We start from the raw sequence: 23,385 nt of genomic DNA on the forward strand, positions 1-23,385 counted from the left end.
AGGCGCCGACCACTTATTCCAGCCTTCTTTCTGGGATAATACCCTCATGCGTTAGAAAGTAGAGTACAGCGCTGCACTTCCCCCAAAAGTTAGATTCTTAGGGAGGGAACCTCGGGGTCAAATAATCGCCTGGAAAGGTCAAAATCCGATTTGATCAGGAAGAAAAGTAAAAGAAAAAACCTCCCAACTTTAAAAACCTTTTCTTAGAATAACAGATCAGGAAATGCGCGTATTTTTTTCAGGTAGGGATAAGTGATGCACGAGCTTTTAAATGGACTACTTTAAAGGCAAAGTAAACGGTATTTCTGTGGGTGCTGCCATAACTTTTCGGCGGCCTTTTGTAGATGGTCGTGGTCGAGCTATGTAACCCTTGACAGAACAACTCTCCAAAAAGGGGTCGGTAACCTCGTAACTACGGTATACGGACTTAAGTTTTTTAACTGCGTTGTTTTGAAGAAAACGTTAATGCACGTTTCGAGTTGGATTGATTCCGTTCACCCGTGCCTTTAGTCAATAATACGATGCGAAGTTTCATACCTCTGATTGATTTACTCACGTGTGAAGTTACAAAGAAACCGTAACGAAGAAATCACGTGACGTGAAAACTTTCTTATCGTTAAAAATACACGAGACACGTGACAGTTTCTTTCAGTTTCGTGATAAATCCATACCCTCTAGAGGCACGCGATTTTTTAGCGAAAATCTACGGGGTTGGTCTTTAAAATTATCTTTCAACAAGTATTGGAAATTGAATTATTAGAGATTCTTTCAGGCCCAGAATCCCTTTACACGGTGGAGGTTTCTTTTTTTTTTAACTTTCAATGTTCGGCTAATGGTAATCGATGGCAAGTATCTATACATAGGCCTAAGGTTTGTGGGTGGGTTTTTTTTTAGGGTGGGCCATTGTGGGTTCGTTTTTTTTTTTTTTCAATCTACCTGGGTTTTATTCTTACGCTTATCACGTCGCTCCATACTTTCCGACTTTAAGTGGCCGAGTTACGGGTCCGGACATATAACTTGGCCATTAAGGGACGCGAAGACTCGAACCTTCAAAGCCTCCTTTATCGACAGTATTTGGATAGTGTATGGACCCATATCGATTTCAAATTGACTACTACTAACTTTACCGAGTTCCGTTACACGCGAACTAAAGTTTGAAAGGATCGAGAGGAAAAACAGCTAGGGAAAACCGGAAGAAGCTACAGTCCTGAATTTAAAAAGTACTTCTTTTAAATAAAAAAAAGGGAAAAAGGAAATGGGTGGGAAAGCTGTGACTAAAAACCCTGGAACTCTTAATTCCGCTGTCCCATATAACAAATTTTAATTTCAGTTTGTATGTTGACGTACAGTTTTGTCTTGAGGCATTCGATTCGTTAGATAAATATAATATAACTTGCAATTTGAGGAAACCATTTTTGTTTTTAAATGTTAGCAGAAGTGAGATGAGACTAGAAGTGAAGGGCTCTAGCATTGGTAGTAGATCCTGGCTCTAGTGAACAAATTTGAGGTTTTTATGCCGCTTCCAACGCGCCTACAATAGAGAGAAAAAAATTGGTCGGGTTCCATAAACATTTCCTATCCCTTCCCCTCAACCTAAAGCGGCGAAACACGGACGCGGCTCCTTGAATCTAGTTCGGCCGTCTACCACCGCGAGCGTCTCACGTTTTGGAGGGGAAATTCTGAATCCGCCACTAGAGGGCCAACCGTTGGTGCGTTATCAAGAATATTCACTTTCGCCGAGTGAATAATTTGGTTAGCTCAGTACTTCTAGTCTCATCTCACTTCTGATGTTATATACTTCAATTCGCAAATGCAACCGTGGCTAAATTAGACAAATAAATCTGAGTTACGAATAGTGATGATAAAACAGAATCAAAATAACACATAAAATTATTTTACCAGTTAAATTTGTTGATTGGCCAAATTATCGTTGACTGCATGACAGAAACAAAACGTAGTGTTACTAGTATCAGAAGGAGATAATTGAAGAAGGATGACACTCTATATCCTCTTATTACTTTAGTTATGTAACATGATTCTTCTTCTGAATCCGCCACTAAAGGGCCAACCGTTGGTGCGTTATCAAGAATATTCACTTTCGCCGAGTGAATAATTTGGTTAGCTCAGTACTTCTAGTCTCATCTCACTTCTGATGTTAGTGATTGTTTTGGAAAACCAAGCAGTTGAACTATTTAAACATGGCGACGTGCACAATATTAACCTTTTTCAGGTCAGTAATGAAGGTCAAAAATTTCAAATCAATAAAACCCAAAACCACGAGAGTATGGTTTTAAAAAAAATAATTCTATCCTAAGCAAATTTAACGTTGAAAACGAGCTGTTCCTAAGAGATTCAAGGATGGAGATGGGCTGACACTCCAAAAGGGAAGAAAAAGTCCTTTTTACAATAGTACAACTTGAACCGAGAATTGGTAGTGTGGTTTAGCTATCCGAATCCCATTTACTCTGGCGAAATTTCCTCCCCCGTTTCTTAACTTTAACGGCGCTTAAAAACACACGCAACAAAATCTTTAGATTATAACAGGGGCCATTCGATTAGCCAAGTCACCCTTCGTATTTTAAAAACATATGGCACTTATAGAAAAGGAGAGAGGATTGAAAGAAGGAAGCTTTGAAATGAAAAACTGATTTTCGAAAAAGAGAAGATAAATATATAAATATATTTTGAATGGCTTGGCTTTTTAAAAATTAAAGCCTATGCTTGATCCGATAATATATTCAAAGAATTAACGTTACGCATTTAAACGCTGATCGAGAAATAATATATGGTTTACGAGGAAATAATCGACGGGGTTCTTGTTCTCGCAAACCATTGATTGCGGCTGACGCCGGTTACGTACTGTCTTAACACATTGTAAAGTAAAAAGTATACGGGAAATACATTAACAATGCTTCGAGCAAAGGAAACATAAGCTGGTTTGAAGGAGTATTTGAAGAAGGTACTTCATCTACTCTTGACCATATCACGAAAGCTACGGGACATCGAAGCAAGGTGTTCAGAGACTACAAACTACTTCCGCTTCAGATCGAAAAAAAAACAACTCGATATTGATATAATCAAAAGTAAATTAATTTTAAAGCTATGAAAAGAATATCAACAGTCCAGTGACGATACCAACAGCGGATGAGCTTAGATTATACTTCGATTTAAGTTACTTTCGTGATTTGATAGAAACGACCTTTTCATTATTTGTTTTCAATGTAAAACTTTGATGAAAAATTTATATCTGTTTCTATATCGGACGTGTTCGTTTGAAATTTAAAATATATATATTATATGTTTATATATAAGAGTGCGGCTTGAGAGAATTATTTATACAGATGCAAATATGGTTGTTGTATTTGCCAAGAATCTATTAAATTTTCGATATTAAAAGCTTAAACTTAAATCTTTGCTGTATTTAAGATCAAACAATACGTTCATTTAAGTTTTTTCCAAATTAATTAAGTGTAGAAAGTTTTAATATAGTTTAAAACCAACAGGACAAAATTTAATTAAGTTTAAAAAAAAGCTTAGTACAAATAGTTTCGGGCAAACTATTCATAATTAAAAAGAGTCACTAGTAAATCATATATTATTCAAGGTAAAGTCTCATAGCTACGAATTTTCAAAGACAAAACTAAGCTCAGTTTTCGGAATTTTCATGTATTTTAAACGATATTAAATCTCTAATGATGCCATAAATAATGTAATTAAAAAACTTTGCTCAAAGAGACCATAGAAGATTATGAAAATATAAGTATTCGAATTTGCCTCTAAAAGCCTCGGTTACTTCATACAATTAAGAGGGGGCACAATTCTTCTATAATACCCTTCTGTAACGGCATTAAAATAACTGAAGCGAAAAAGTTAGTTAGGGTAGAATTAAAATCATCATGAGATCAAAAATTAATTAAGCCGTCCTCCTATTAAACAATTCTTTCTGATAGAATTTTAGATAAAAGGTATTAATTAATAAGAGGTAGGCCTAATTAAAATTCACGGGGAGGGAGCTGCATTTTTACTACCTTGATCACCCCCCCCCCCTCCAAAAAAAGAGAAAACGAAAAAGAAAGTTAGCTTTTAAAAGAATATTCCTAATTTATAGAAACGTCCTAATTCCCTCCTATATATTCCCGTTTCCTTATTTGCACTCCATCCTCCGTCCGGATGTAAAGAAAGAGAAGAAAACCACCATCCCCTTCCTTCTTCCTCGACTCTCCACCCCTTTCATTCCCTCCCCCAAAATATTTCCGTCCACTTTGGAGAAGCGAATAGACTTCAGAACCAGGTAAAGGTATAGGAAATATATTTAAAATTTTATCAGGCTTTCATTTAATTCGTCTTAACTCTTTGGACAGAGATACAGCGCGATATAAGTAACGCGAGAACCGTTAAGTATGGTAAGTTTGGAGTGAAACACGTGATGTTTTTCCGCTATAAAACGTCTTAATTTAAATAAAAATAATGGTTTCTATGGTAACCGTCGAAACGGTGAAAATATGATCATATCTTGATCTACGACAAATTTCCTGACGAAATTTAAACATTTTAAAAGGAGTGTAAAGAAGGCATCAGTAGGTAAATGTTATTTGAAATACGTCAGTGGCACGTTCTGAGTAAGGTTTCCCACAGTTCAGTTCAAACAGTTCAGTTTTCGGTTCAGTTCAGTTATTTTCGGTTTCAGTTTAGGGACTAAACTGATTTGATTGCTTCAGTTCAGTTTCAGTTTGCACATCTCCAAACTGATCAGTTTTCAGTTCGGTTCGGTTTATTTCTTAAACTGAACTGATAAAAACTGAACTGAAGAGATAGTTAAGTATAAGGTTTCCCACAGTTCAGTTCAAACAGTTCAGTTTTCGGTTCAGTTCAGTTATTTTCGGTTTCAGTTTAGGGACTAAACTGATTTGATTGCTTCAGTTCAGTTTCAGTTTGCACATCTCCAAACTGATCAGTTTTCAGTTCGGTTCGGTTTATTTCTTAAACTGAACTGATAAAAACTGAACTGAAGAGATAGTTAAGTACTCTTTCGATCTATCGCGAGAAACGATATCAATACGTTCCCGCAAACATTAGTAGAACAATAGAAAACTGGCGTCGTTTAGTATTGCATGCTGTATGATATTTTGGGGGATGTGTCGCGTAAAGTTACCTTATTAGAGTCGCGTATATCAGGGATAGATAGACTTTTTTAAGACGGAATGGGTAACAGGGTTATTCGGGTGCGCGTCCTAGTCCACGACCCCCTTACCCGTGACGGAGGGGTATGAAAGAAGAGGCGGGTCTTATTTTCGTTATGGCTTTGTATGTATATCCGGGTCAAGTAAACGTCGTCTGCCCGTCGTCTGCCCATTCGTCTGCCAAGTTGGAATGGGCTCGGATTGTAATTTTTGAAATAACATTGTTTAAAAATGGAAGTTACACAAGACATAGGGCTTGCAACTGATAAAAAAACGGGGAAGACCCAAGAAAATTAAAAGTGAGTTAGAATTGAGTAAAAGTCTTCATAGATATTACAGCACGAACAGGTTTTAACCAAACACTAAGCTCACAAAACTCCTGACCATTCACTAAGCCTTGGTTGACTTCATCAAATTCGTTTACAAAATCATGAGGATAGTAGAAATGATTGGCTTAAGAAAGAATTAGCGAACACTTTTCACCTTTACAGATGTACTCCAAATCCAAAACACCGGCGCCAAATTCACTAACAACCTTCTTAATTGCTATTAAAAACAATTCCCGAATAATTGCCTGGACCCTCGCATTTAGACGGCTCCATTTTGAACCCCTGTGAAGACGCTTATCTGTACAACCATAGCCCACTCGATCCGCGCTCTATAGCTATAGCGCGAGCAGCTTGCGTCGTGACGCGCGTGATCGAGTGGGCTATGGTACAACGCAAGAGGGGTCGTAGTCATAGCGACAGAGTTAAACAGGAATTACGTATTTTTGGCCCTCCTTGTCAGCAACGTCACCAATACGTAGTTTTTGTGAGCCAATAAGATAATTTAATTTTTTGGTTACGTGTTGAAGGAAGGGACTATATACTCGTCTATGAGTCGGACTGAAGTAAAGGCCAAACATTGTTTATTCCGTCTTAAAAAAGTCTATCTATCCCTGCGTATATTTAATCATTTATGTCGCGTATATTTAATTATGCATAAAAATAAGCTATTAATTTAAGTCCCGTGATTAGCTGGGACCCTCTGCAGAGAGACACAGGCTAAAAGAATACCAATAATTAGTAACTAAAAAGGGTATCATATCTTAGATATTGAATTTCTGATCCATGGTATTTTAATATTTCTAATGTTGTTAATTTCAATAAGAACTGCTACTCATGAAGTAGCAGTTCTTATTTAAATTAACAACATTAGAAAAAGGGTATCATAATTATTTAATTAGTCAAAGTTAAATTGTTCAATGTTAATAATTAGCAGTTTGTGAAATAAACATGACTCATAAGGTATGGCTTTTAACGATTCCAAAATATTTAGTAGTAGTAGAAAAAGTTAGCGGTTAATAGTCACAATCTGGGGTTTTCGGTTCAGTTCAGTTATAACTGAAAACTGAACTGATCAGTTCGGTTTCTTGGTTGAACCGAACTGACAATTTCAGTTCAGTTTCAGTTCTTGAAAATCCTAACTGAAAAGTTTCAGTTCAGTTTCAGTTTTACTCCAAAACCGATTTGAACCGAACTGTGGGAAACCTTAGTTCTGAGGACAGTAGTGGTCACTGCAATCTCGAGAAAAACCAAGGACTAGGTGTGAAATCCCACTCCATGCGTAGTCTTTGGATCTTGGCAACACGTTGTGCCCGTGACGTATTTCAAATCATTTTCACCCATCCGTCCGTTTAAGTTGTCAACCACAGTATCACTTTCCCAGTCTAATTTCAACAAATTATTCAGTCCTTGTTTTTTTGAATTCCGGATACTTACGCTGGTTGCGTTACTTTATAAGCCTATTTCGATTCTCTTTGGCTATCCTTTCCTTTCCTTTCCTCCGAGCCACACTGGATTCTCTCTCACCGAGCTCTCAGTGCCGTCATGCGCTCTAGCAATCTCGACTACGTGTCACTTTCCCCCAGAGCTCTCTGGTGGTAAAAGCAGACGGGGTTAGGAAAGAGTAAGGGGAAAATGAAGGAGAAGGAAGGAGAGAGAGAGAAAACCCCTCGTAGCCAAGCTGGCCAATAAGGCAGTTAGTACTCGGAATCATTGCGGGTAAGACCGCTACCCAGGAGTAAGGTCCCAGAAGGCTGGCGCGCTCCGAACTCATCGGACGTTAAAAACGGGGACTCCTGCAGGATTTGCTTTTTTTTAGCTACTTTCTAAAAAGTTAAATAAAAACTCCTGGATTCATTTTGAACTTTTTTAACGATCCTCTTTTTAAGAGTACATACGTCAAACTACTTAAATATTTAACTACAAATGTTACATATCCAGTCGGTTTAATAGCTTAATCGCGTTTTTGGAGTAATAAATAAAAACTGTACCGTAGTAATGAATAAGTTATTGAAGTTAACTTCTAGATTCGGCGTAATATTCTCATTACAATTCTATAAAACTGAATAGAAATAGAGATCCTATTTTGGAGCCAAAAGAAAACGGAAGAGCTAACGAGATTTGGAAAAAAACGGCTAAATTTCAAATTAACAAACAAGGATCTGTATAATGCTTTGAAAATTGATGTCAACGAGACAGGATCTTGTTTTTGGTTTGCTCTGCCTGACTTTCTACTGTTTCTCGAGTAAGCCTTTTATTCAAATCATTCATCTATTTCATATTCATCTGATAGGTAGTAGCCATTAATTAAAGGTGGTAGTCTCATAGAGTCTTTCTGAATGTTAACATGTCGCGGACACCAAAGTCTCTTTCTCTTTCACTCAAATATTTTCGGAGATTCGGTTAAACCTATTTTTATTCGTACGATTGTTTACTCAACTAGATTTAACTTATTTAATCACGTTTAAAAATTGTATCGTTTGAGACTGAAGAGACTTTTAGTTGCATTTGTTCTACAAAAATGCAACTGAAACTTATTAATTTTAGTTGTTAGCACTCGCTTAGTTAAAATCGAAACAAAATCGATTCTTTTTTTATGGTATTAAATTTTGGAAAGCAAGGAAGTCGGTCGAACTCTTAAATTATATTAACATAAAATTATATAAATGTGTTTGAGACAACCGTTGACGTTGTCTTCCATAAGCAACAACAAAAATTATTTCAACCCCAAGGAAAATTTTTAGAAAGTTACACCTGCACTAGCCCTTTAATTGAAAGATTTCTGGGATTGTGTTTTGGACTGGGTATCGCTCGCCTTTGATCTCGGGCACGTATACCGGGATGAGCGAGTTCCCGCTGCCTACTTGTAGCAAGCAGTAAGTTGGAGAAGATCGTGGCGTGGGAGTGATTGGGTCTGCTTTGCGAAGAGGTAACCGTTATCTTCAAACCTCTACCCAGATTTTCCTCTTCTTGATAATGTCAATGTAGAATCACAATCGATACACACACGACTAAGTGCGTTTCTTGCGCGAATCTCTAATTAATTTGCAAGGGACCTTCATTTTATCTATTATGCATTAATTATATTATCAGAAACGCTCTGTATAAAACATTCTTATTTCTCACGAATGCGTACGGATTTCCAAAAATAATTTGAAACCTTTCGATTTATAAACTTCGGCTATATACTTTTAAAGATTACCCCTCAATCTGTCGTATATTTAAGTGGACTTTGGAGATATTCGAGAACATTTTTCCCGACTTCTACAAGGAGAGGTCCTTAAAATTCCGAGGGAAAAATCGAAAAAGTCATTCGTTTCGAATGACAATTTTTGAAAAATTCCCCTTTCCCCTTCTCAATGAACTAGCTCCGGGAACTCTAGATAGTAGTAAGTTAAGAGCGTATATATAAGATAGTTTTAAGTTTCCGAATTCGCATTTCGGTGAAAAATTCGAACAATCAGCTAGAAAAGATAGTCGGCTTATATAGAGGGTAAGAAAACTCGGAATCTGCCAGTGAATTTTCTTACCGATCAATTTATCACAGAGTAAAAACGACAGAGATATTCTTTCCAGAGATAACCTTTGTGAGAGAGAGAGAGAGAGAGAGATGGAGCGAAAAGTCGAAAGATTATTTTACTACAATTTTCGTAATTCTAGAAGTAATTTTTAAGGCACGGTATATAAAACCATCTCTTTAAAGGATCGATTTACACAAAAATAGGCATTTTAAAAACTTAGTTAACTCTAATAGTGCGTATATAGAGTATAAAATTACAACAACATATAATCAGTTGAATTTGACAAACTTTTCCACCTTAATTATGTAATTCAAATAAGAAGAACTCGATATTAAATTACACGTTTCTTCCATTTTAAATGAGTATCGAAAACATACGGTATGTAATTTTCCTCCAAAGAAAAAAAGAAAAAATACATTTTACAACAATTGTAAAGTATATACTGGTAATAATATGTATAATTTTTGCGATGACGTTTTTACATAACAAAAACAGTGATTATAATTCACTATGTTCGGTACAATTAGGGCAATCATTGCCTAGTATTATTTGAGTGCCTGAACAACAAAAAATATGTAAGGAGTAACCAGCTAGGCTATTTTAGCGGCGCAGTCATTTTGGACAGAGACATCAAGTTAAAAGGTATACGTGCCTGTCTTGACAATGATCCCCTTAGCTTATATATAGTAGCTCATAATACCGCCAACATCGCTTTACAGCGTGCCCAAAGCTATTTCCGGTAGAAAATTAACGAGCTTCGCGTTCTCAACTGACCCTGTCATGTTTCTTAAACCTCAACCCGTCAGCAAAGAGAGAGTCCGAAACCGAGAGGTTAATCGTACCTTGCACTGCCTGTCTTCTATTTACACATAAAAGGTTTTTCTATTTCATGTTTGTCAAACCTAAAAGGTTTTATATTAAATGTCATGACGAAGTTTGATAAAAAAATTTTTTATTAATATTAAGATATTTTTCATCATGACGATAGTTAGGGTTCCCTCGGTTGCGTCAAACTTTGTGACTGGTTGAATAAATTTATAAAGTAGCCTACTCCCTTACCGACGTGTCTCAAACTTACGTCTGTCGGGGCTTTAGCTGACCAAACTCTGCCTTTACCCAAAAATCGGTCGTTTTGATCGTGTCGGTCGCTCGGTAGTGGTGGTGGAAAAATAGGGTGGAAAGGTTTGACGTTTAAAAATCACTACTAGCTAGCCCTGGGCTCGTAGGAGTTCACTCCTCAAATTGGACGTGTTTACCACCCCGGAACGGTACATATAAGCTAGCTTTTCCTGGACCAAAATTAGAAATTAGAAAAAGAGAGGAGAGGAGATATACAGTGGCTGGCTCGGGTGAAGGACACGTTTCTTGTTTACTAATAAAGGAAGTTCTACCATTTCGTCCGCTCCTGCATGCCCTTAAAAACTATACGAAAAAGCAGGCGTAAATTCGAACGCTTCGATTAATCGATTTCCAATATTGCGGAAGTAAGAAAAAAAAATCGCGGATTACGTCGAATATTGACAAAAATTTAATGAAGATGCCTGCATTAACTTAAATTATCATTGACTAAATCCGATAGACATGTTTCATAAGTTTGACACCACGTATAAGGAAGTTATTAAACTCTAATAGCAAATAATATATAGAGCTATCTTGGTTTTCGGATTTTCACAGCTTTGGTTGATGGGAAAAATAATTTTATTATTAGATTGAGCTGGTATTTCCAACGGACTTATAATTCTCTTCTGTTCAATTGTATCTTACAATGTAAAGAATACTTAGGCCGCGTAATACACTATGATGAGAGTCATAAGGGTAAATAAAGATCATATTATATGAACCATATTTTGGGCTTTTATTAGATAGAGGAACTATTCTTGGGTGTTGACAGAACTCCTTGAAGATATGGTTAAGGAATTTTCCTTCGCCTTTCATCTAGTCTCGCTTCTTAACGCATGCGCTTTAGGGTTTTGTATCATAAAGGCGCATAGAGGCGACGAAGAATGATTGTCTATCGTCGAAATGGTAATTTGTTAAAGAACAAAAAGTTCTTGAATTTTCCCATTCCTCGCTAGTTCCGATTTCTCTCAATATCGGCGCTGCGCATTGCCAAAAAACTTGATTAATAACACAATACCAATCAGGCCCTGTACAATTTAATTCACGCCCTAGAGCATCAGAATACCTCTATGATGAGGGTTTAGGCTATGTACTCCCTGATTTGAATAGTCTGGAGGGGGGGGCATATAATAAAGATTAATTCCCAAACCATTTATATCAAATAGCTACGAGTGTGGGAAAAAATGTATGACATAACTGGGTGTTGGGACTTATCCCCTCTGTGTATTACTACAACGACTAGCTGCGAATCATCTTCAATAAGCGCCTTTATGGACAAGAACAAAATCCGGATTTCGGAGAATACCGCGTGGTATGGAAAAATTATTTTCTCAGCTAAAATGAGATTACGTACGGAAGCCAAGTCTCACGTAATATCCCTTCCCATTGAAATATAATAAACCCCGCCGTCTACTCAAGTCTACACTCGGCGTAAAAAATAATCCCTCCAATTCCAAGCAATGCCCGTACTGGGTTTGCAATAAAACTAATCTCTTTCCGGGGAAGAATTTCCAGCGCACCAATCCTTAAATATAGACGTTTCAGGTCGTATTTTTACTCAATGAAAAGTACCGTTGATAGTACTGAATTCTTCACTTGGTACGGATTAAAGATCCATCATAATCCTCCATACATGTACCATAAGATTATGACAAAAAAGGTCCATTCAGACTACAGTAAAATCTTACGTCCGTCGTCTTGTTAATTTCGTTTCGTTCATTCCAAAATTCAGACTTAAAACGAGTCGCATTTGTCTAGTCTGAATGGTCATTAAGTCTCAAAGGTTCCAGCTCCTAAAAGGGCGTTTAATTTAGACGAATGTACAAAGCAGGAAGGAGACTTACAGATGGTAATAAACTTATGAAAGAAACCGTTAGAATCAGCTAAAATATCGGCACAATTTTCGGTATTCCACATCAGAATGAACGGAGCTTTATCTATTGTATTTTCTGGGCATTCTCAGATTGAAGAAAGGTACGGTATACGGATATCCTTATACCCCATTGACGGCCAATATTTATACGCCGTATAAATAGGGCGGTATTGGCGGGAGTGGTGGGGGGGGTAGAAAGAGGGGGCGTATTCCGGTATAACTAGATTAATTCGTGCGATAAAGAATTGGATTGAGAAAGAAGCCCCGAGAAAAAAAAAGGAGAACGAAGAAAGAAAGAATATAGTCTCATAACACCTGAACGCGGATGCGCGTTGCCTGAAGGGGGAGATGAACCACTCATAGATATCGCAAGTATGTATACAAGGTGGTAGGACCGAAGTGCAGTGGGTTCTATGGGTCAAAAATACTTCACGACATTTTCGCCTAATACCCACCGTTCACAAGTTATGATTGGACAATGCTAATTTAATTCATGGTTATTCCCCAAAACACTCTAACTAGTTAAGGTGTTCCTTTGACAAAATAGCATACGTTTTCGACTCTAAATCGCCGTTAGAATCCATTGGACTTCGGTTCTAGCATCCTTTTTGGACAATCCTTTATAAACCTTAAAATCAATTTTTCCCTCCTTGAGAGTGGACGTTCAAGATTTTTGGGGTCGTTTAGCATAGGTTATACTTATTGTCGGTTAGGTTTTGACATGGCAGGTCCCATTCTAATTAAGCAAACTTCCAAATTACACTACATATGAACGCGTTAGCTGTTTATACTTAAATCATCTACGCTCGTATATTTCATTTCAAGTCGCTGGGCCGATGATATTATTCATATATCTATGAATGGATGAGTAGAAAGAAGCGCAAGATGAGTACGCGCAAAAACTTTTGGCCCTGAGCGCGGATCGAACTTAAGGTACACACGGAAAATAGATCGGTAGTTTGCCAAAAAAATTGATGGGCCCAGCGACTGATGATAAAAAAAGCTGAAGAGCGCAAACAAGATAGCGCCGAGCGAGCAAAATTGATCCGCGAGCGGAGGAGACTACCCTTCCGTCTTATCCAGACCGTGCAAAAGACTCGAGCAAGATGCTAAAGTATTTTCCAACTTTTTACACCGTCACTGTCGACAAAATATTAAAATATTAACGATTTTCTTCACGGAGCGTTTTTAGTCATTCCAAAATTATTTGGAAATACTTAAACACTTTTATACGACAGTTTTTAGTCGCTCTTTTACCTGTAGTAAAAAAAATGGGGAAGAATTACTCGTAAGACTGCCAATATATAGTTTTGTTTTTCGCCATCTCCAGCCTGTGTTTACTTCAAACTGCGATTAAAATATTCTGGATATTATGTTTTAAATATTATGCAATACGGTCTACATTTGTGAATATTTGCACGGGCGCTACGAAATTTTGGCGCCAGTATTTCTTTAAAAAGAAGTAGTTTTAACGGGAAATTTGAATAAACACGAGTTAAATCAGGCACCATTGACCAAAGGCGCCGACGAGAATTCGTTAAATTTGATTTGACCTTTTTCGTGTTTATCAAACAAATATAGAGCTTTTAACACACGAGAAACATTTATGATGTAGGTTTGTTCCCTTAGGGAGCTATTTCTCTGGGCTATTTTGATTTCCAATAACGGTCTACTTCATGTTTTGGAGTTGTAAACAGTAAACACCGTTCAAAGATGAAGCAATAACGCGAATTTGGATCCTTTTAGTCTCAGAAAATATATAACACTCGAAGCAAACACACTCAACCCAGAGACTCGTTCGCTTCACAAAATCCTTTTAAGACTTTGAAGGTTGTCCAAGATCCTTTTTTTAAAGAAATTACTTTTCATGGAATTGGGGGTTGAATCTTTAGAGAATTTCAATACGCGTCCTAGTTTAGATATTATGATAATTTCTATTAAAAAAATAAGGTTAAATTATTAAAATTTAATTTGTAAATTATAGAAGAGTCTGTAATATAATTGATTTAATTTTTGCGTAGACTGATGGCATTAATTTCCAATTGAAATTTTGACCCAGATTCATTTAGACTTAAGAAAACTGATTTAAATAGTTTAGAACGTCTAGAATGCGTCTCGGTTTACCAAACTGAGGTTTTGATTAGCCTAAATACCACTTATTGACGTTTAAACTTAAAGGTTTCCGAAGATTCAGATTAGTAAATTAACTAGAAATTCGTAGTTAATCCTATCGCTACAAATCGGTTTTTGCATCTACTTTTGAATACAATAAAAAAATTGGGGAGCAACGAACTTTCAAATCAATATTTTTATTTTAAATGACCCCTTAGAAAAATTGAAAAATGAATTCATCGAATTTTGGAAGAAATTTAAGGACCTTTTGTTATCATAAACACAAGGAGTCTTGGCTTATCTCCGAGCTGGCATCGTGTAGAGGCACGTACAAGTACCTAGTCATCTCGAAAAACCCACGCGGAAAACAAAACGTAAATGGGGACATTTCAAATTATACGGACGGAGTTTCTCCGCGTTAAGTGTTTCTAATATGTGTATACTAAATCTTCATTTCGGCTAATAGAGTCGCGAACTAAAGTAGACTGGGATCCATAACCATTAGAAGTATACGCGATTTTTAGAAAAATCTACACCATAAATACTTGAAGCAGCGGGCGTGTAATTAAGGATATTACCCTCCGATCAGATTGGCGCATTTTCGATGTCTATCGTAGCGAGTTTAAGGGCTGGCGAGCTAACCCTCGCGTGCCGTTTTATCGCGGTGGGCTCGGAAAGCCAAAGTTTTCCCGCCTTTTCCTTTACGTATGTATACCTCCTAAGCCTACTTTTATAATACGTTCTGTTTCTGGCGGGCTTTAATAACGCCAAAGTGCACGAGGCCGAGCTGATGGTGTTCTCGGCAAAAATGTCACGTGCTATTATCCATTAAGCCGAAATACGATTTCCTTTATCAGAGCTAGCTAGCGGTAGTTAAATCCCGCCCCATTTAAATACTTTCGTCGCGATTCTAATTGGCTAGAGAACAACTATAGCAGTCAGACATCGTGGTCGCTACGATAATTGACTGAAAAAAAGACTAAAAATAGACCAAATTTGTCCTATTACTCCCTCTCTCCACTCGGAAAAAAAAATAATATCCATTTGATTACGACTGTAGTATACTTGCAAGCAGATCGCTTAAAGGCCGACTTCCATCGAAAAGGGTTCTAGCGAGCTGAAAACCGAGCATTGAGGCTAACAATGAAGCGACCGTGCCGATTTTCGAAGCCCCGCTGGGGTGAAAGTTGGAAGGGTTCTCGCTAACTGAAAGCCGTGAAATGTGGTTCTAGCGAATTGAAGATACGCAATAGAGAATTTCCTCTTTTCGATGGAAGTCGGCCTTTAACCACTCTTATAGACCTTGAGATATAGACAGCGTACGCAACTTTGTCGTAGCTTCCAGACTTGGGTGTGTCTATTTTAGGTGTGTAGAACTGATAGGTACTAGACAACTGTCGGGCTACTAGACATCGCTTTAAACACTAAACTTGCAAATTTTCATATCTTTCGTCTAAATTGGTCAAGATTAGGAATTTCCCGAAAACAAAATAGAAATTCTCAAGATTGTGAATGTGAAACAATTGCATAATAGGAGATTCTAATACGTTAAATTTGAATAAATTAACATCGGAACAGATTGACGTAATTTTCTTCGAGAACAAAACTTGACGCGAAAAAGACAGACATAAATCGCTGCATGGCATAAGCCGTTTTATACACCAATTTTAATTAATTGAAGGAAGTAGGTTATCAATTCTTAGCTAGGTTGTTTCACCTAATTTTAGGAGAAGTTTACTCAAGCTCACTGCGTACAAGAGGGATAATAAATTTACGATTCTTGAATTTAATTACTGAAGCTTTAAATTATTTCTAATTAAACTTAATTGCAATATGAAAATAGTTATTTAAGCTCAAAATATTATGTTAGAAGAACAATATTCCGTATGTAATGGTATGAAAATAGTTATTTAAGCTCAAAATATTATGTTAGAAGAACAATATTCCGTATGTAATGGTATGAATCCTAGTCTGAATAATAAGTGAACAAAATGGAATGACTGAAGTGGCAGATATTAAAATATTCATGTTAGAGACATGATTTTAAAACATCAATTATTTGAGAAAATATGGCTTATCTTCGTTTTTTTTTACAACAAAATTCCATTTGCGGTAGCTGCTCCCTTACAATTTCAAAATATATCCAAATGGGTCGAAAAACAGTCAGTATAGTGTTTTATATTTATTCGTATAAAATATTCCCGTGCTCGCGCTAGCATTACATTTATATTCACGCGCAACTCACTTTACACGAATCACCCGTAGAATGCAATAAGAGTTATTTTGAAATACGTAAGAGATAAAAATAGGAGTTAAGCTTTAGTACCATTGCAAACTTTGATTGAAAAAAAGACGATCTAACCTTAGCGTGTTACGAGACATTAGAAACAAGAAAGAATTCAATGTGGTATCGCGTTAAAAGTATGATTTTACGATCTAGTCCGATACGACCAGGTAGAAAGATACATCAGTAAACCAAATAAAAATTATGGAAACTGGGACATGGGAGCTTTCGGTTTTATGTGGATTTTAGATTAACTTTGTAATGGTACGTTTTAGAATGCGAATGTTTTTTTCGTAGTTGTATATTGACTGTGAGAAATCGAATAAAAAACGCGTAAACGAAGTATATAGGCGGTATGGGAGCTCGGCCATACGAAACTAACGATCAACATGCACGGTCATTATTTTGATGAAAACGTTTTTCCACGAAACAAATTAATCCAAAATTATTTCTCGAGTCAAACTGTAAAGAATTAATAATAAAATTGGGATTCAAGAACTATATAACCTCAGTTTAGTTCAGTTCTCTTTTTTAAACGAAAAACAAAAGGGAAAAAGTTTGCGTACGCGTTTACGTTGCAGGAAAAACAAATTGATATTTGTTTTGCAGTGGAAAAATCGAAATGTTTTACTTGAACAACTCTATAATGTTAGCTTTCGCAAAAACGTCTATGTAGTTACCAAGGCTGTAACATTTTTTACAAGTATGACGAGGATAGCTATACTAATTCTGTAGGAGACCATAAAATTGGGCATCGGATCAATAAGACATTTCAAAAAACTAATTTTCAAATCCCGCTGCTTTTTTCTTTCTTTCACGTCATTCTTATTCCCAGGCAGAATATTCAAATTTTACAGTAGAAGTATTTGGACATTGATACAAATGACAATGGATAGATAGTTTTGCTTGACAATTTCCCCTGTCTAGCGTAATGAATTGTCTAGACACATCGTATACTTCAATATGCGTGACTTACTTAACGTCAATTAATGGGGGGGGAACTAAATTTAATAACTATTCCCTATTCGTTCTGACAATATTTACCATCAGAACGCTGTCCGTTATGTCCTTTGGCGTATTCCGTTATATAGGCATAAAACGGAAACTGATGAAAACAACACATGCCACTATACTTTTCTACTTTTGCAGCTTTCTTTTTCGTATTACTCTTCAAATAGCGTTTTTCTCTATACAAACAGGAGGGGTACATTCTCCCTTCCTATTTACCCCCTTCTTTCCCTGACGTGTATGAGAGGGACCAGAGTCGAGGGTAAAAGGGAAAGGGGGGGGTATTCTACGCTTATCCTTGACCGGTTACCATAGCAACCAGGGGCATAAAGGAAAGTTTTTCACTCTTGCTCGATCACGAGATTCTTGTCTCGCGAAAAGCCGGGTCATCCGCCCACCCTCTTACCCATTGAATCTCCCCCAAAAACCCGCTGGCCCGAGCTTACATTTTTTAAACCCAACAGTATAGAGAATATTGCGAGATTTTTCGGGTTTGTTCCTCTAATACCATTGGTAGGAATGCCTTAATATCGTCAGTTCTTCATCCTTAAGGAGAATATCAAGAGTCGATTAATTAATTAATTAAGTTTTTTGGTTGAATAGAAATGATCGAATAATGAGTTGCCCTTGTCTTCTTTGTCTTTAGCCATTCCCCTACGAGCCAATATTTGCTTCGAATTCTAAACCTATTCTTATATTACGAATTGCACACGGGATTGCACAGACTGTTTGTTTCGATTTTTTTAATTATTTTTTTTCCTTAAAATTCATCGAACAGTTGAACAATAATAAAACTAACAACAGCAGATAAAAATCTTGATTACTCTTTCGTATTAAACTGATAAAAAATAATCCGTGTCGCTATAAGATCAGGTAGGAATGCATTAAGCTAATAGGAATAATTTTGCGTCCATATATATTCTATGATGGTTTTGTGGGCCGGGGTTGACTCATGAGTTGACTATTATCAGTCGTGCCTCACACTTAGGACGTCTTTGTAATTGTGATTTCATTGGTTGGTGTTAAGCACATGCTTAGTGCAATTTCTTAAACTTCCAGCGCATTTGCGATCTAGTTACACTTTGTAAATAAATTCCATTTTTACCGTTGTCAGTCCTTATACGAGGGGTAAAGATGTTTTGGACTTATCGAACTTGTTTTCTTATATTTTCTTTTCTTAGTAGAGTATTTTCGCCCGTCAACTTTGATAATTTTTAGTTTATAGATCTTATATAAAGATATATTTTCTATTCCCAACAAAGAAAGAAAGCTTTTCATTCGTTTTGCCAATATCTGGCCGTGTATGTCACCATTACCTAAAGGTATATATATAGTAGAGTGTACTAACGTCATCTTTTTTATATGTCTACGCGTACAGGCAGTCTGTGCGCGGATATCCGTAAATTGTCCATCCCGCGTTGGATTCGAAATGGGACTGGTAAGGGAGTCGTCCTAGATTGCGAGTACACCTACAACGAGAACGATCTACGATTGGTCGTCAAATGGTTTTTCAACGACGATTTGGAGCCCATCTACCAGTGGATACCCGAGTTAAAGATACGTCACGTTGCTGGTCAACTGTATGGCCGGCTGGACATGGAGTTTTCCATTAACCCCCTTGATCCGTACTCTCAGTATCGCGCTCTAAGAATCAACTCCGTCACGCCCGATTTGAGCGGAAAGTACACGTGCGTCGTCACTTCACTCGCCGGACAAGATCTCAAATTTCAGATCATGAAAGTTTTCGGTAAGTTAAACCCCAGAGTTTATTCCATTTATCAATGAATACAAAACCCCAATGCCAGGTACAATAGGAAAATACCTCCTTTTAAAAACGCATCTTAAACCATCAAGTTTGGCCCCTTTCTTTCACGCAAACATCCATCTTACATTAGCACGAGACAAATCTTTTCCGCGGCTGCATTCATTGATACAAACCGAACCGAGTATATCCCGGTTTCGTATAATAATACACGATCGATGAACTACCGGATGCTTCGTTACGTGTCACTGAACGCGCGATACGCTTAGTACGATATAGTATACGATTATGTCACGATGTCAATAGAAGTCCTTTATTAGTTTTTAAAGAGTGTCACGCCACGCGAGGGTTAAAGAAAAAGTTAATTTCCGGGGTTTTCTATTATCGAATATTCGAATCCCAATCGCGACAGGAAGTTAATCCGGGACCATAAAAAAAGTGTCAGGAAGAGAAAGGGGAATACATTTACGAACGAAAGATATATTACCAGAGAAAATTTTAAAATAAGATTAGAGAAGGGGCCGCCTCGGGTCGCGTTTTCAACAAGTGATAACGGTTTCATTTTTCAAAAAGGACGTCACACGAACCTCTTAATTTACTCCTTTTTTCTCTCTCTCTCTCTGTCTCTTTCCTTGTTGGAGTTAAATTGGTTCTCTAAAGTTTCCTTTGGAAGGCTGGTTTCTCTTTATTTTTCTTCATTCCTTCTCAATCGTTAATAAGGGAAAATTTCTTTAGGATAAACATTCATTTATCGTCAAAAGTTTTTAATGGTAATAAATCTTTCCGGCCGCGACAATGAAACTCCAGCCAGGCGAATATTTTTTCTCATTAAAGAAGCGAAGGGGGAAAACTTGTCACGCTCCGAAGAAAAGCAGAAACCGAAACCATTCTTATTTTTACTTTTTTACTCGATTAAGCCTCGCCATCAAAATAAAAGCCATACGTTATAAAAATAATTGCAGGTTGAAAAGCTCCGGGATTTATATATAGATAAAAAATAACCCCAATCGATAGAATACAATTTAGTGTATGCAAATTCGATAGTGGTATGGATATATAGTTGTGAAAAACTAAGAGAGAGAGAACATTGTAGCAAGAGGAGTGGAAACATTTAATGGAATCAGCGCTAGAATAGAAAGAGGTTGAAGAAAATGGCCTAAAAAGGGACCGCATAATGCAACAATCAAATCCTCGGTGTATACCAAACCAGGGATAGATTAAATTTTAGAAGTAGGAATGGAGAACGGTTAGTGTTTACTTCAGTCCGACTCATAGCCCAGTATAGAGCCCCTCCCTCCAACACGAAACGAAAAGTTTAAATTATCTTATTGGCTCACTTAAACTATGTTTTGATGACGTTGCTGATGGGGATGACAAAAAATACGTAATTCCATTTTACCTCTGTCGCTATGACCCGCCTCTTCTTTCATACGCCTCCGTCCCGTGGAAGGGGGGTCCGGGACTTTGACGCGCGCCCAGATTACTCTGTTCTCCATTCCTACTTCTAAAATTAAATCTATCCCTGACCAAACTTAACATTTTTGGAAAGCCCATCAAGTCCGTGACTTACGGCACTAAACCTTTAACGCTCCTTTCTTCTCTTGATTTAATTCTTTACCCTAGCGTTTCTAAACTATTTTCTTAGCCACTCTATTGAATTTGACCTCGTACGCGATACGCTAGGCTGGTCAATTTCTAACGAATTTAACCCGTTAATTTTCAGTGCCAGCGACGCGGTTCCAGTTCACGTTTTCTATGGGCGCGACGGGCAAAATAACTTTTAGTTGTTTAGTAGAGGGAGTGTACCCCGAACCGACTATGAAGCTGAACGTCTTGAACCGGAAAAAGTTCAAGAAGTTTCAAAAAATCGTGGCGCCCAGTCCCAGCCAAGCCATTATCACGCGCGGCGCGGTTGCCGAAATCGTCAAGCGCGCCAACTCGAGCGTGTACGACGGACTACTCGTAAAAACTATCGACGAAGATCAAATGATCGAGAGCTCACTCGGGAGCGACACCTTCGTAGAATGCATTCTAGAAATACCCGATTCCCCTTACAAGCGAAAGAGAAGAATCACTTATATACCAGGTAAGAAATATTTTTCAATCACACTTGACGCTATCCACGCGACGGAAGCTCGTAACACATTGCAATCAAATATGATGTCCATTTCATTTTTTGTTTAGTTTACGATAATAATGTTAATGTTGTTCTAAAACAGGGTGGAAGGACCGACGAACATTGGGTTGGTTCTATGGGTGATTTGAGTCGAAAATGTTCTATGACACTTTGCCACAAGGGCCACCGTTTTAAAGTTACGGTCGCAGACGTGTTTTACTTATAAGCCCTTAAAGGGATGGGTGAATAGGAAAATCAAGTGATTTTTTATAGATTCAGCATAGCGTGATTTTAAAATTACAATTAGGTTCAGGTTTGATGGATAATTTCAAATAAGGACCTCCGACCAATCGCATAACGCCCTGCCTTTTTGTTAGCAAAGTTCTCGAGGCACGCTCCATGCCGAATGAAATTTAGTGCGAGATTTAATAAAAGTGGCTCGCGATGTGACAATCGTGGCGCGAGACGTTGAGCATGCAACGGAAATTTTGTTAACATAAGGGCAGGGCGTTACGCGATTGGTCGGAGGTCCTTATTTCAAATTATCCACAAAATCTGAGCCTAATTTGAATTTTAAAATCATTCGGAGATATTTCATGGATGTTTCACTACGCTGAATGGTCTTGTAATTAGTAGAGGAATCGATAGAAAATAATTTGATTTTCTTCCTTACCCTCCCTTCAACGGAAAAGCAGAGCACAAACCACTTCGGTCCTACCACCCTTTCTGGAACACCCTGTACATAAAAAGGACGGTTATTTATAAATATAACACTCGTATTAAGAAATAACTAACTACAATATTAAAGTTACGAGCTTCTCTAATCCTTAACGGTTGATTCCCTAAATTATTTCCGAAACGCAGGTAGTCGATATACAGATACAATTAACTCTTCGTCACTCCCGAGTATATTGAATTGGTTCGAAATGTTACTCTACAATTTGTGTTTTATAATAATTACCGCGATATCAAACAAAAACTGGATGATTCGTTCGTTTTGCTCGTAGCATGCGACTGAAAATGATATTCAAAATTAACATATCAAAAACTGTGTAAATAAATAAACTCAAAATGAAAAAAAAATACAAAAACTTTCACCGTGTAGCAAAAAAAAAAAAAAACGTATCGTCTGAACCAAAAATGACCACACCCCCGCTAAAACCTCGTACAAAACAAACAACAACAACCGCCTTTAATATAATAAATAAATATATAAACAATAAATTACGGTTTTAAGGTGATATATCAATTTTGGGAAAAAAAAAATGAAAAAAAAATTCATATCACTTTGTTAAAATAAATTAAAATTTTCGCGGTTTGATTTTAAGTTTGTCAATGTTTTAAAAATGTAAAAATAAATATAGGCTCAATAGATTGACGTTCAAAATCGGACCCTAACTAAAAAAAATATATTCAAATTAAATTATTTAAAATCCCCATATCTTTAATTTGTTAAATTAAAAATTAATAATAATTAAATAAAAAATGCCAAATGTTTTGAATTGATGATATTATAAATTTGTTACGATACCAATACCATTGTAAAATTTATTAATTAATAAGGATTTTATATAAAAAAATTGTAGATCTAATTAATACGATAAATTATGTCATATAAATAAAACGTCATATCCCCGCGCCGCTACACGTACGTTAATTTTTAAAAATTTATTTTTCAAATCGTTTAAACAAATTTCGGGATGCGGGGAAAGAGAGAAAGAGAGAAGGAGTCGGGTACGGGTAGCTTTTAATTAACGGATTAAAATCCATATTTTAAAAGCGGGTGGTTGAATTTAAAGAGAAGGCAACATAGATATAGGAAATATGTATCGAGAAATTCCAACAGAAGTGAATCATTCCCATCTGTGATTCTGTGAATGAGGTCTTTCCAGGGTTTCGCGTCTCTATTGGCGCATGCGCAATATGAGGGGACTTAGCGAATAGGGGGAGGTTCTGCACCCCTCTTTTTAGGTATTAAGGGGAAGGGAAACGTTCCTTGCCCCAAACCATATTCAAAGAATTCTATATTCATTAACAATCACATAGATTTATAAATATTTTCGATATCTATGAAGAGAGAATGG

General features: G+C 37.0%; 1 protein-coding gene across 1 annotated transcript; it reads left to right on the top strand.

The window, feature by feature from the left end:
- Window positions 1–7,339: 7,339 nt before the first annotated feature.
- On the top strand, window positions 7,340–23,051 carry LOC149661269 (uncharacterized). Its single transcript, XM_089842733.1, has 4 exons — window positions 7,340–7,751; window positions 18,802–19,170; window positions 20,909–21,271; window positions 22,166–23,051. Exons 1-4 carry the CDS (start codon window positions 7,691–7,693, stop codon window positions 22,306–22,308), a joined length of 936 nt encoding a protein of 311 aa, XP_089698859.1. The 5' UTR covers window positions 7,340–7,690; the 3' UTR covers window positions 22,309–23,051.
- The last annotated feature ends 334 nt before the right edge of the window (window positions 23,052–23,385 follow it).

Source organism: Phalangium opilio, unplaced genomic scaffold (genome assembly GCF_054372755.1).
Source record: "Phalangium opilio isolate 3A_F unplaced genomic scaffold, DU_Popi_V2 ptg000070l_1, whole genome shotgun sequence".
Lineage (NCBI taxonomy): Eukaryota > Metazoa > Arthropoda > Arachnida > Opiliones > Phalangiidae > Phalangium > Phalangium opilio.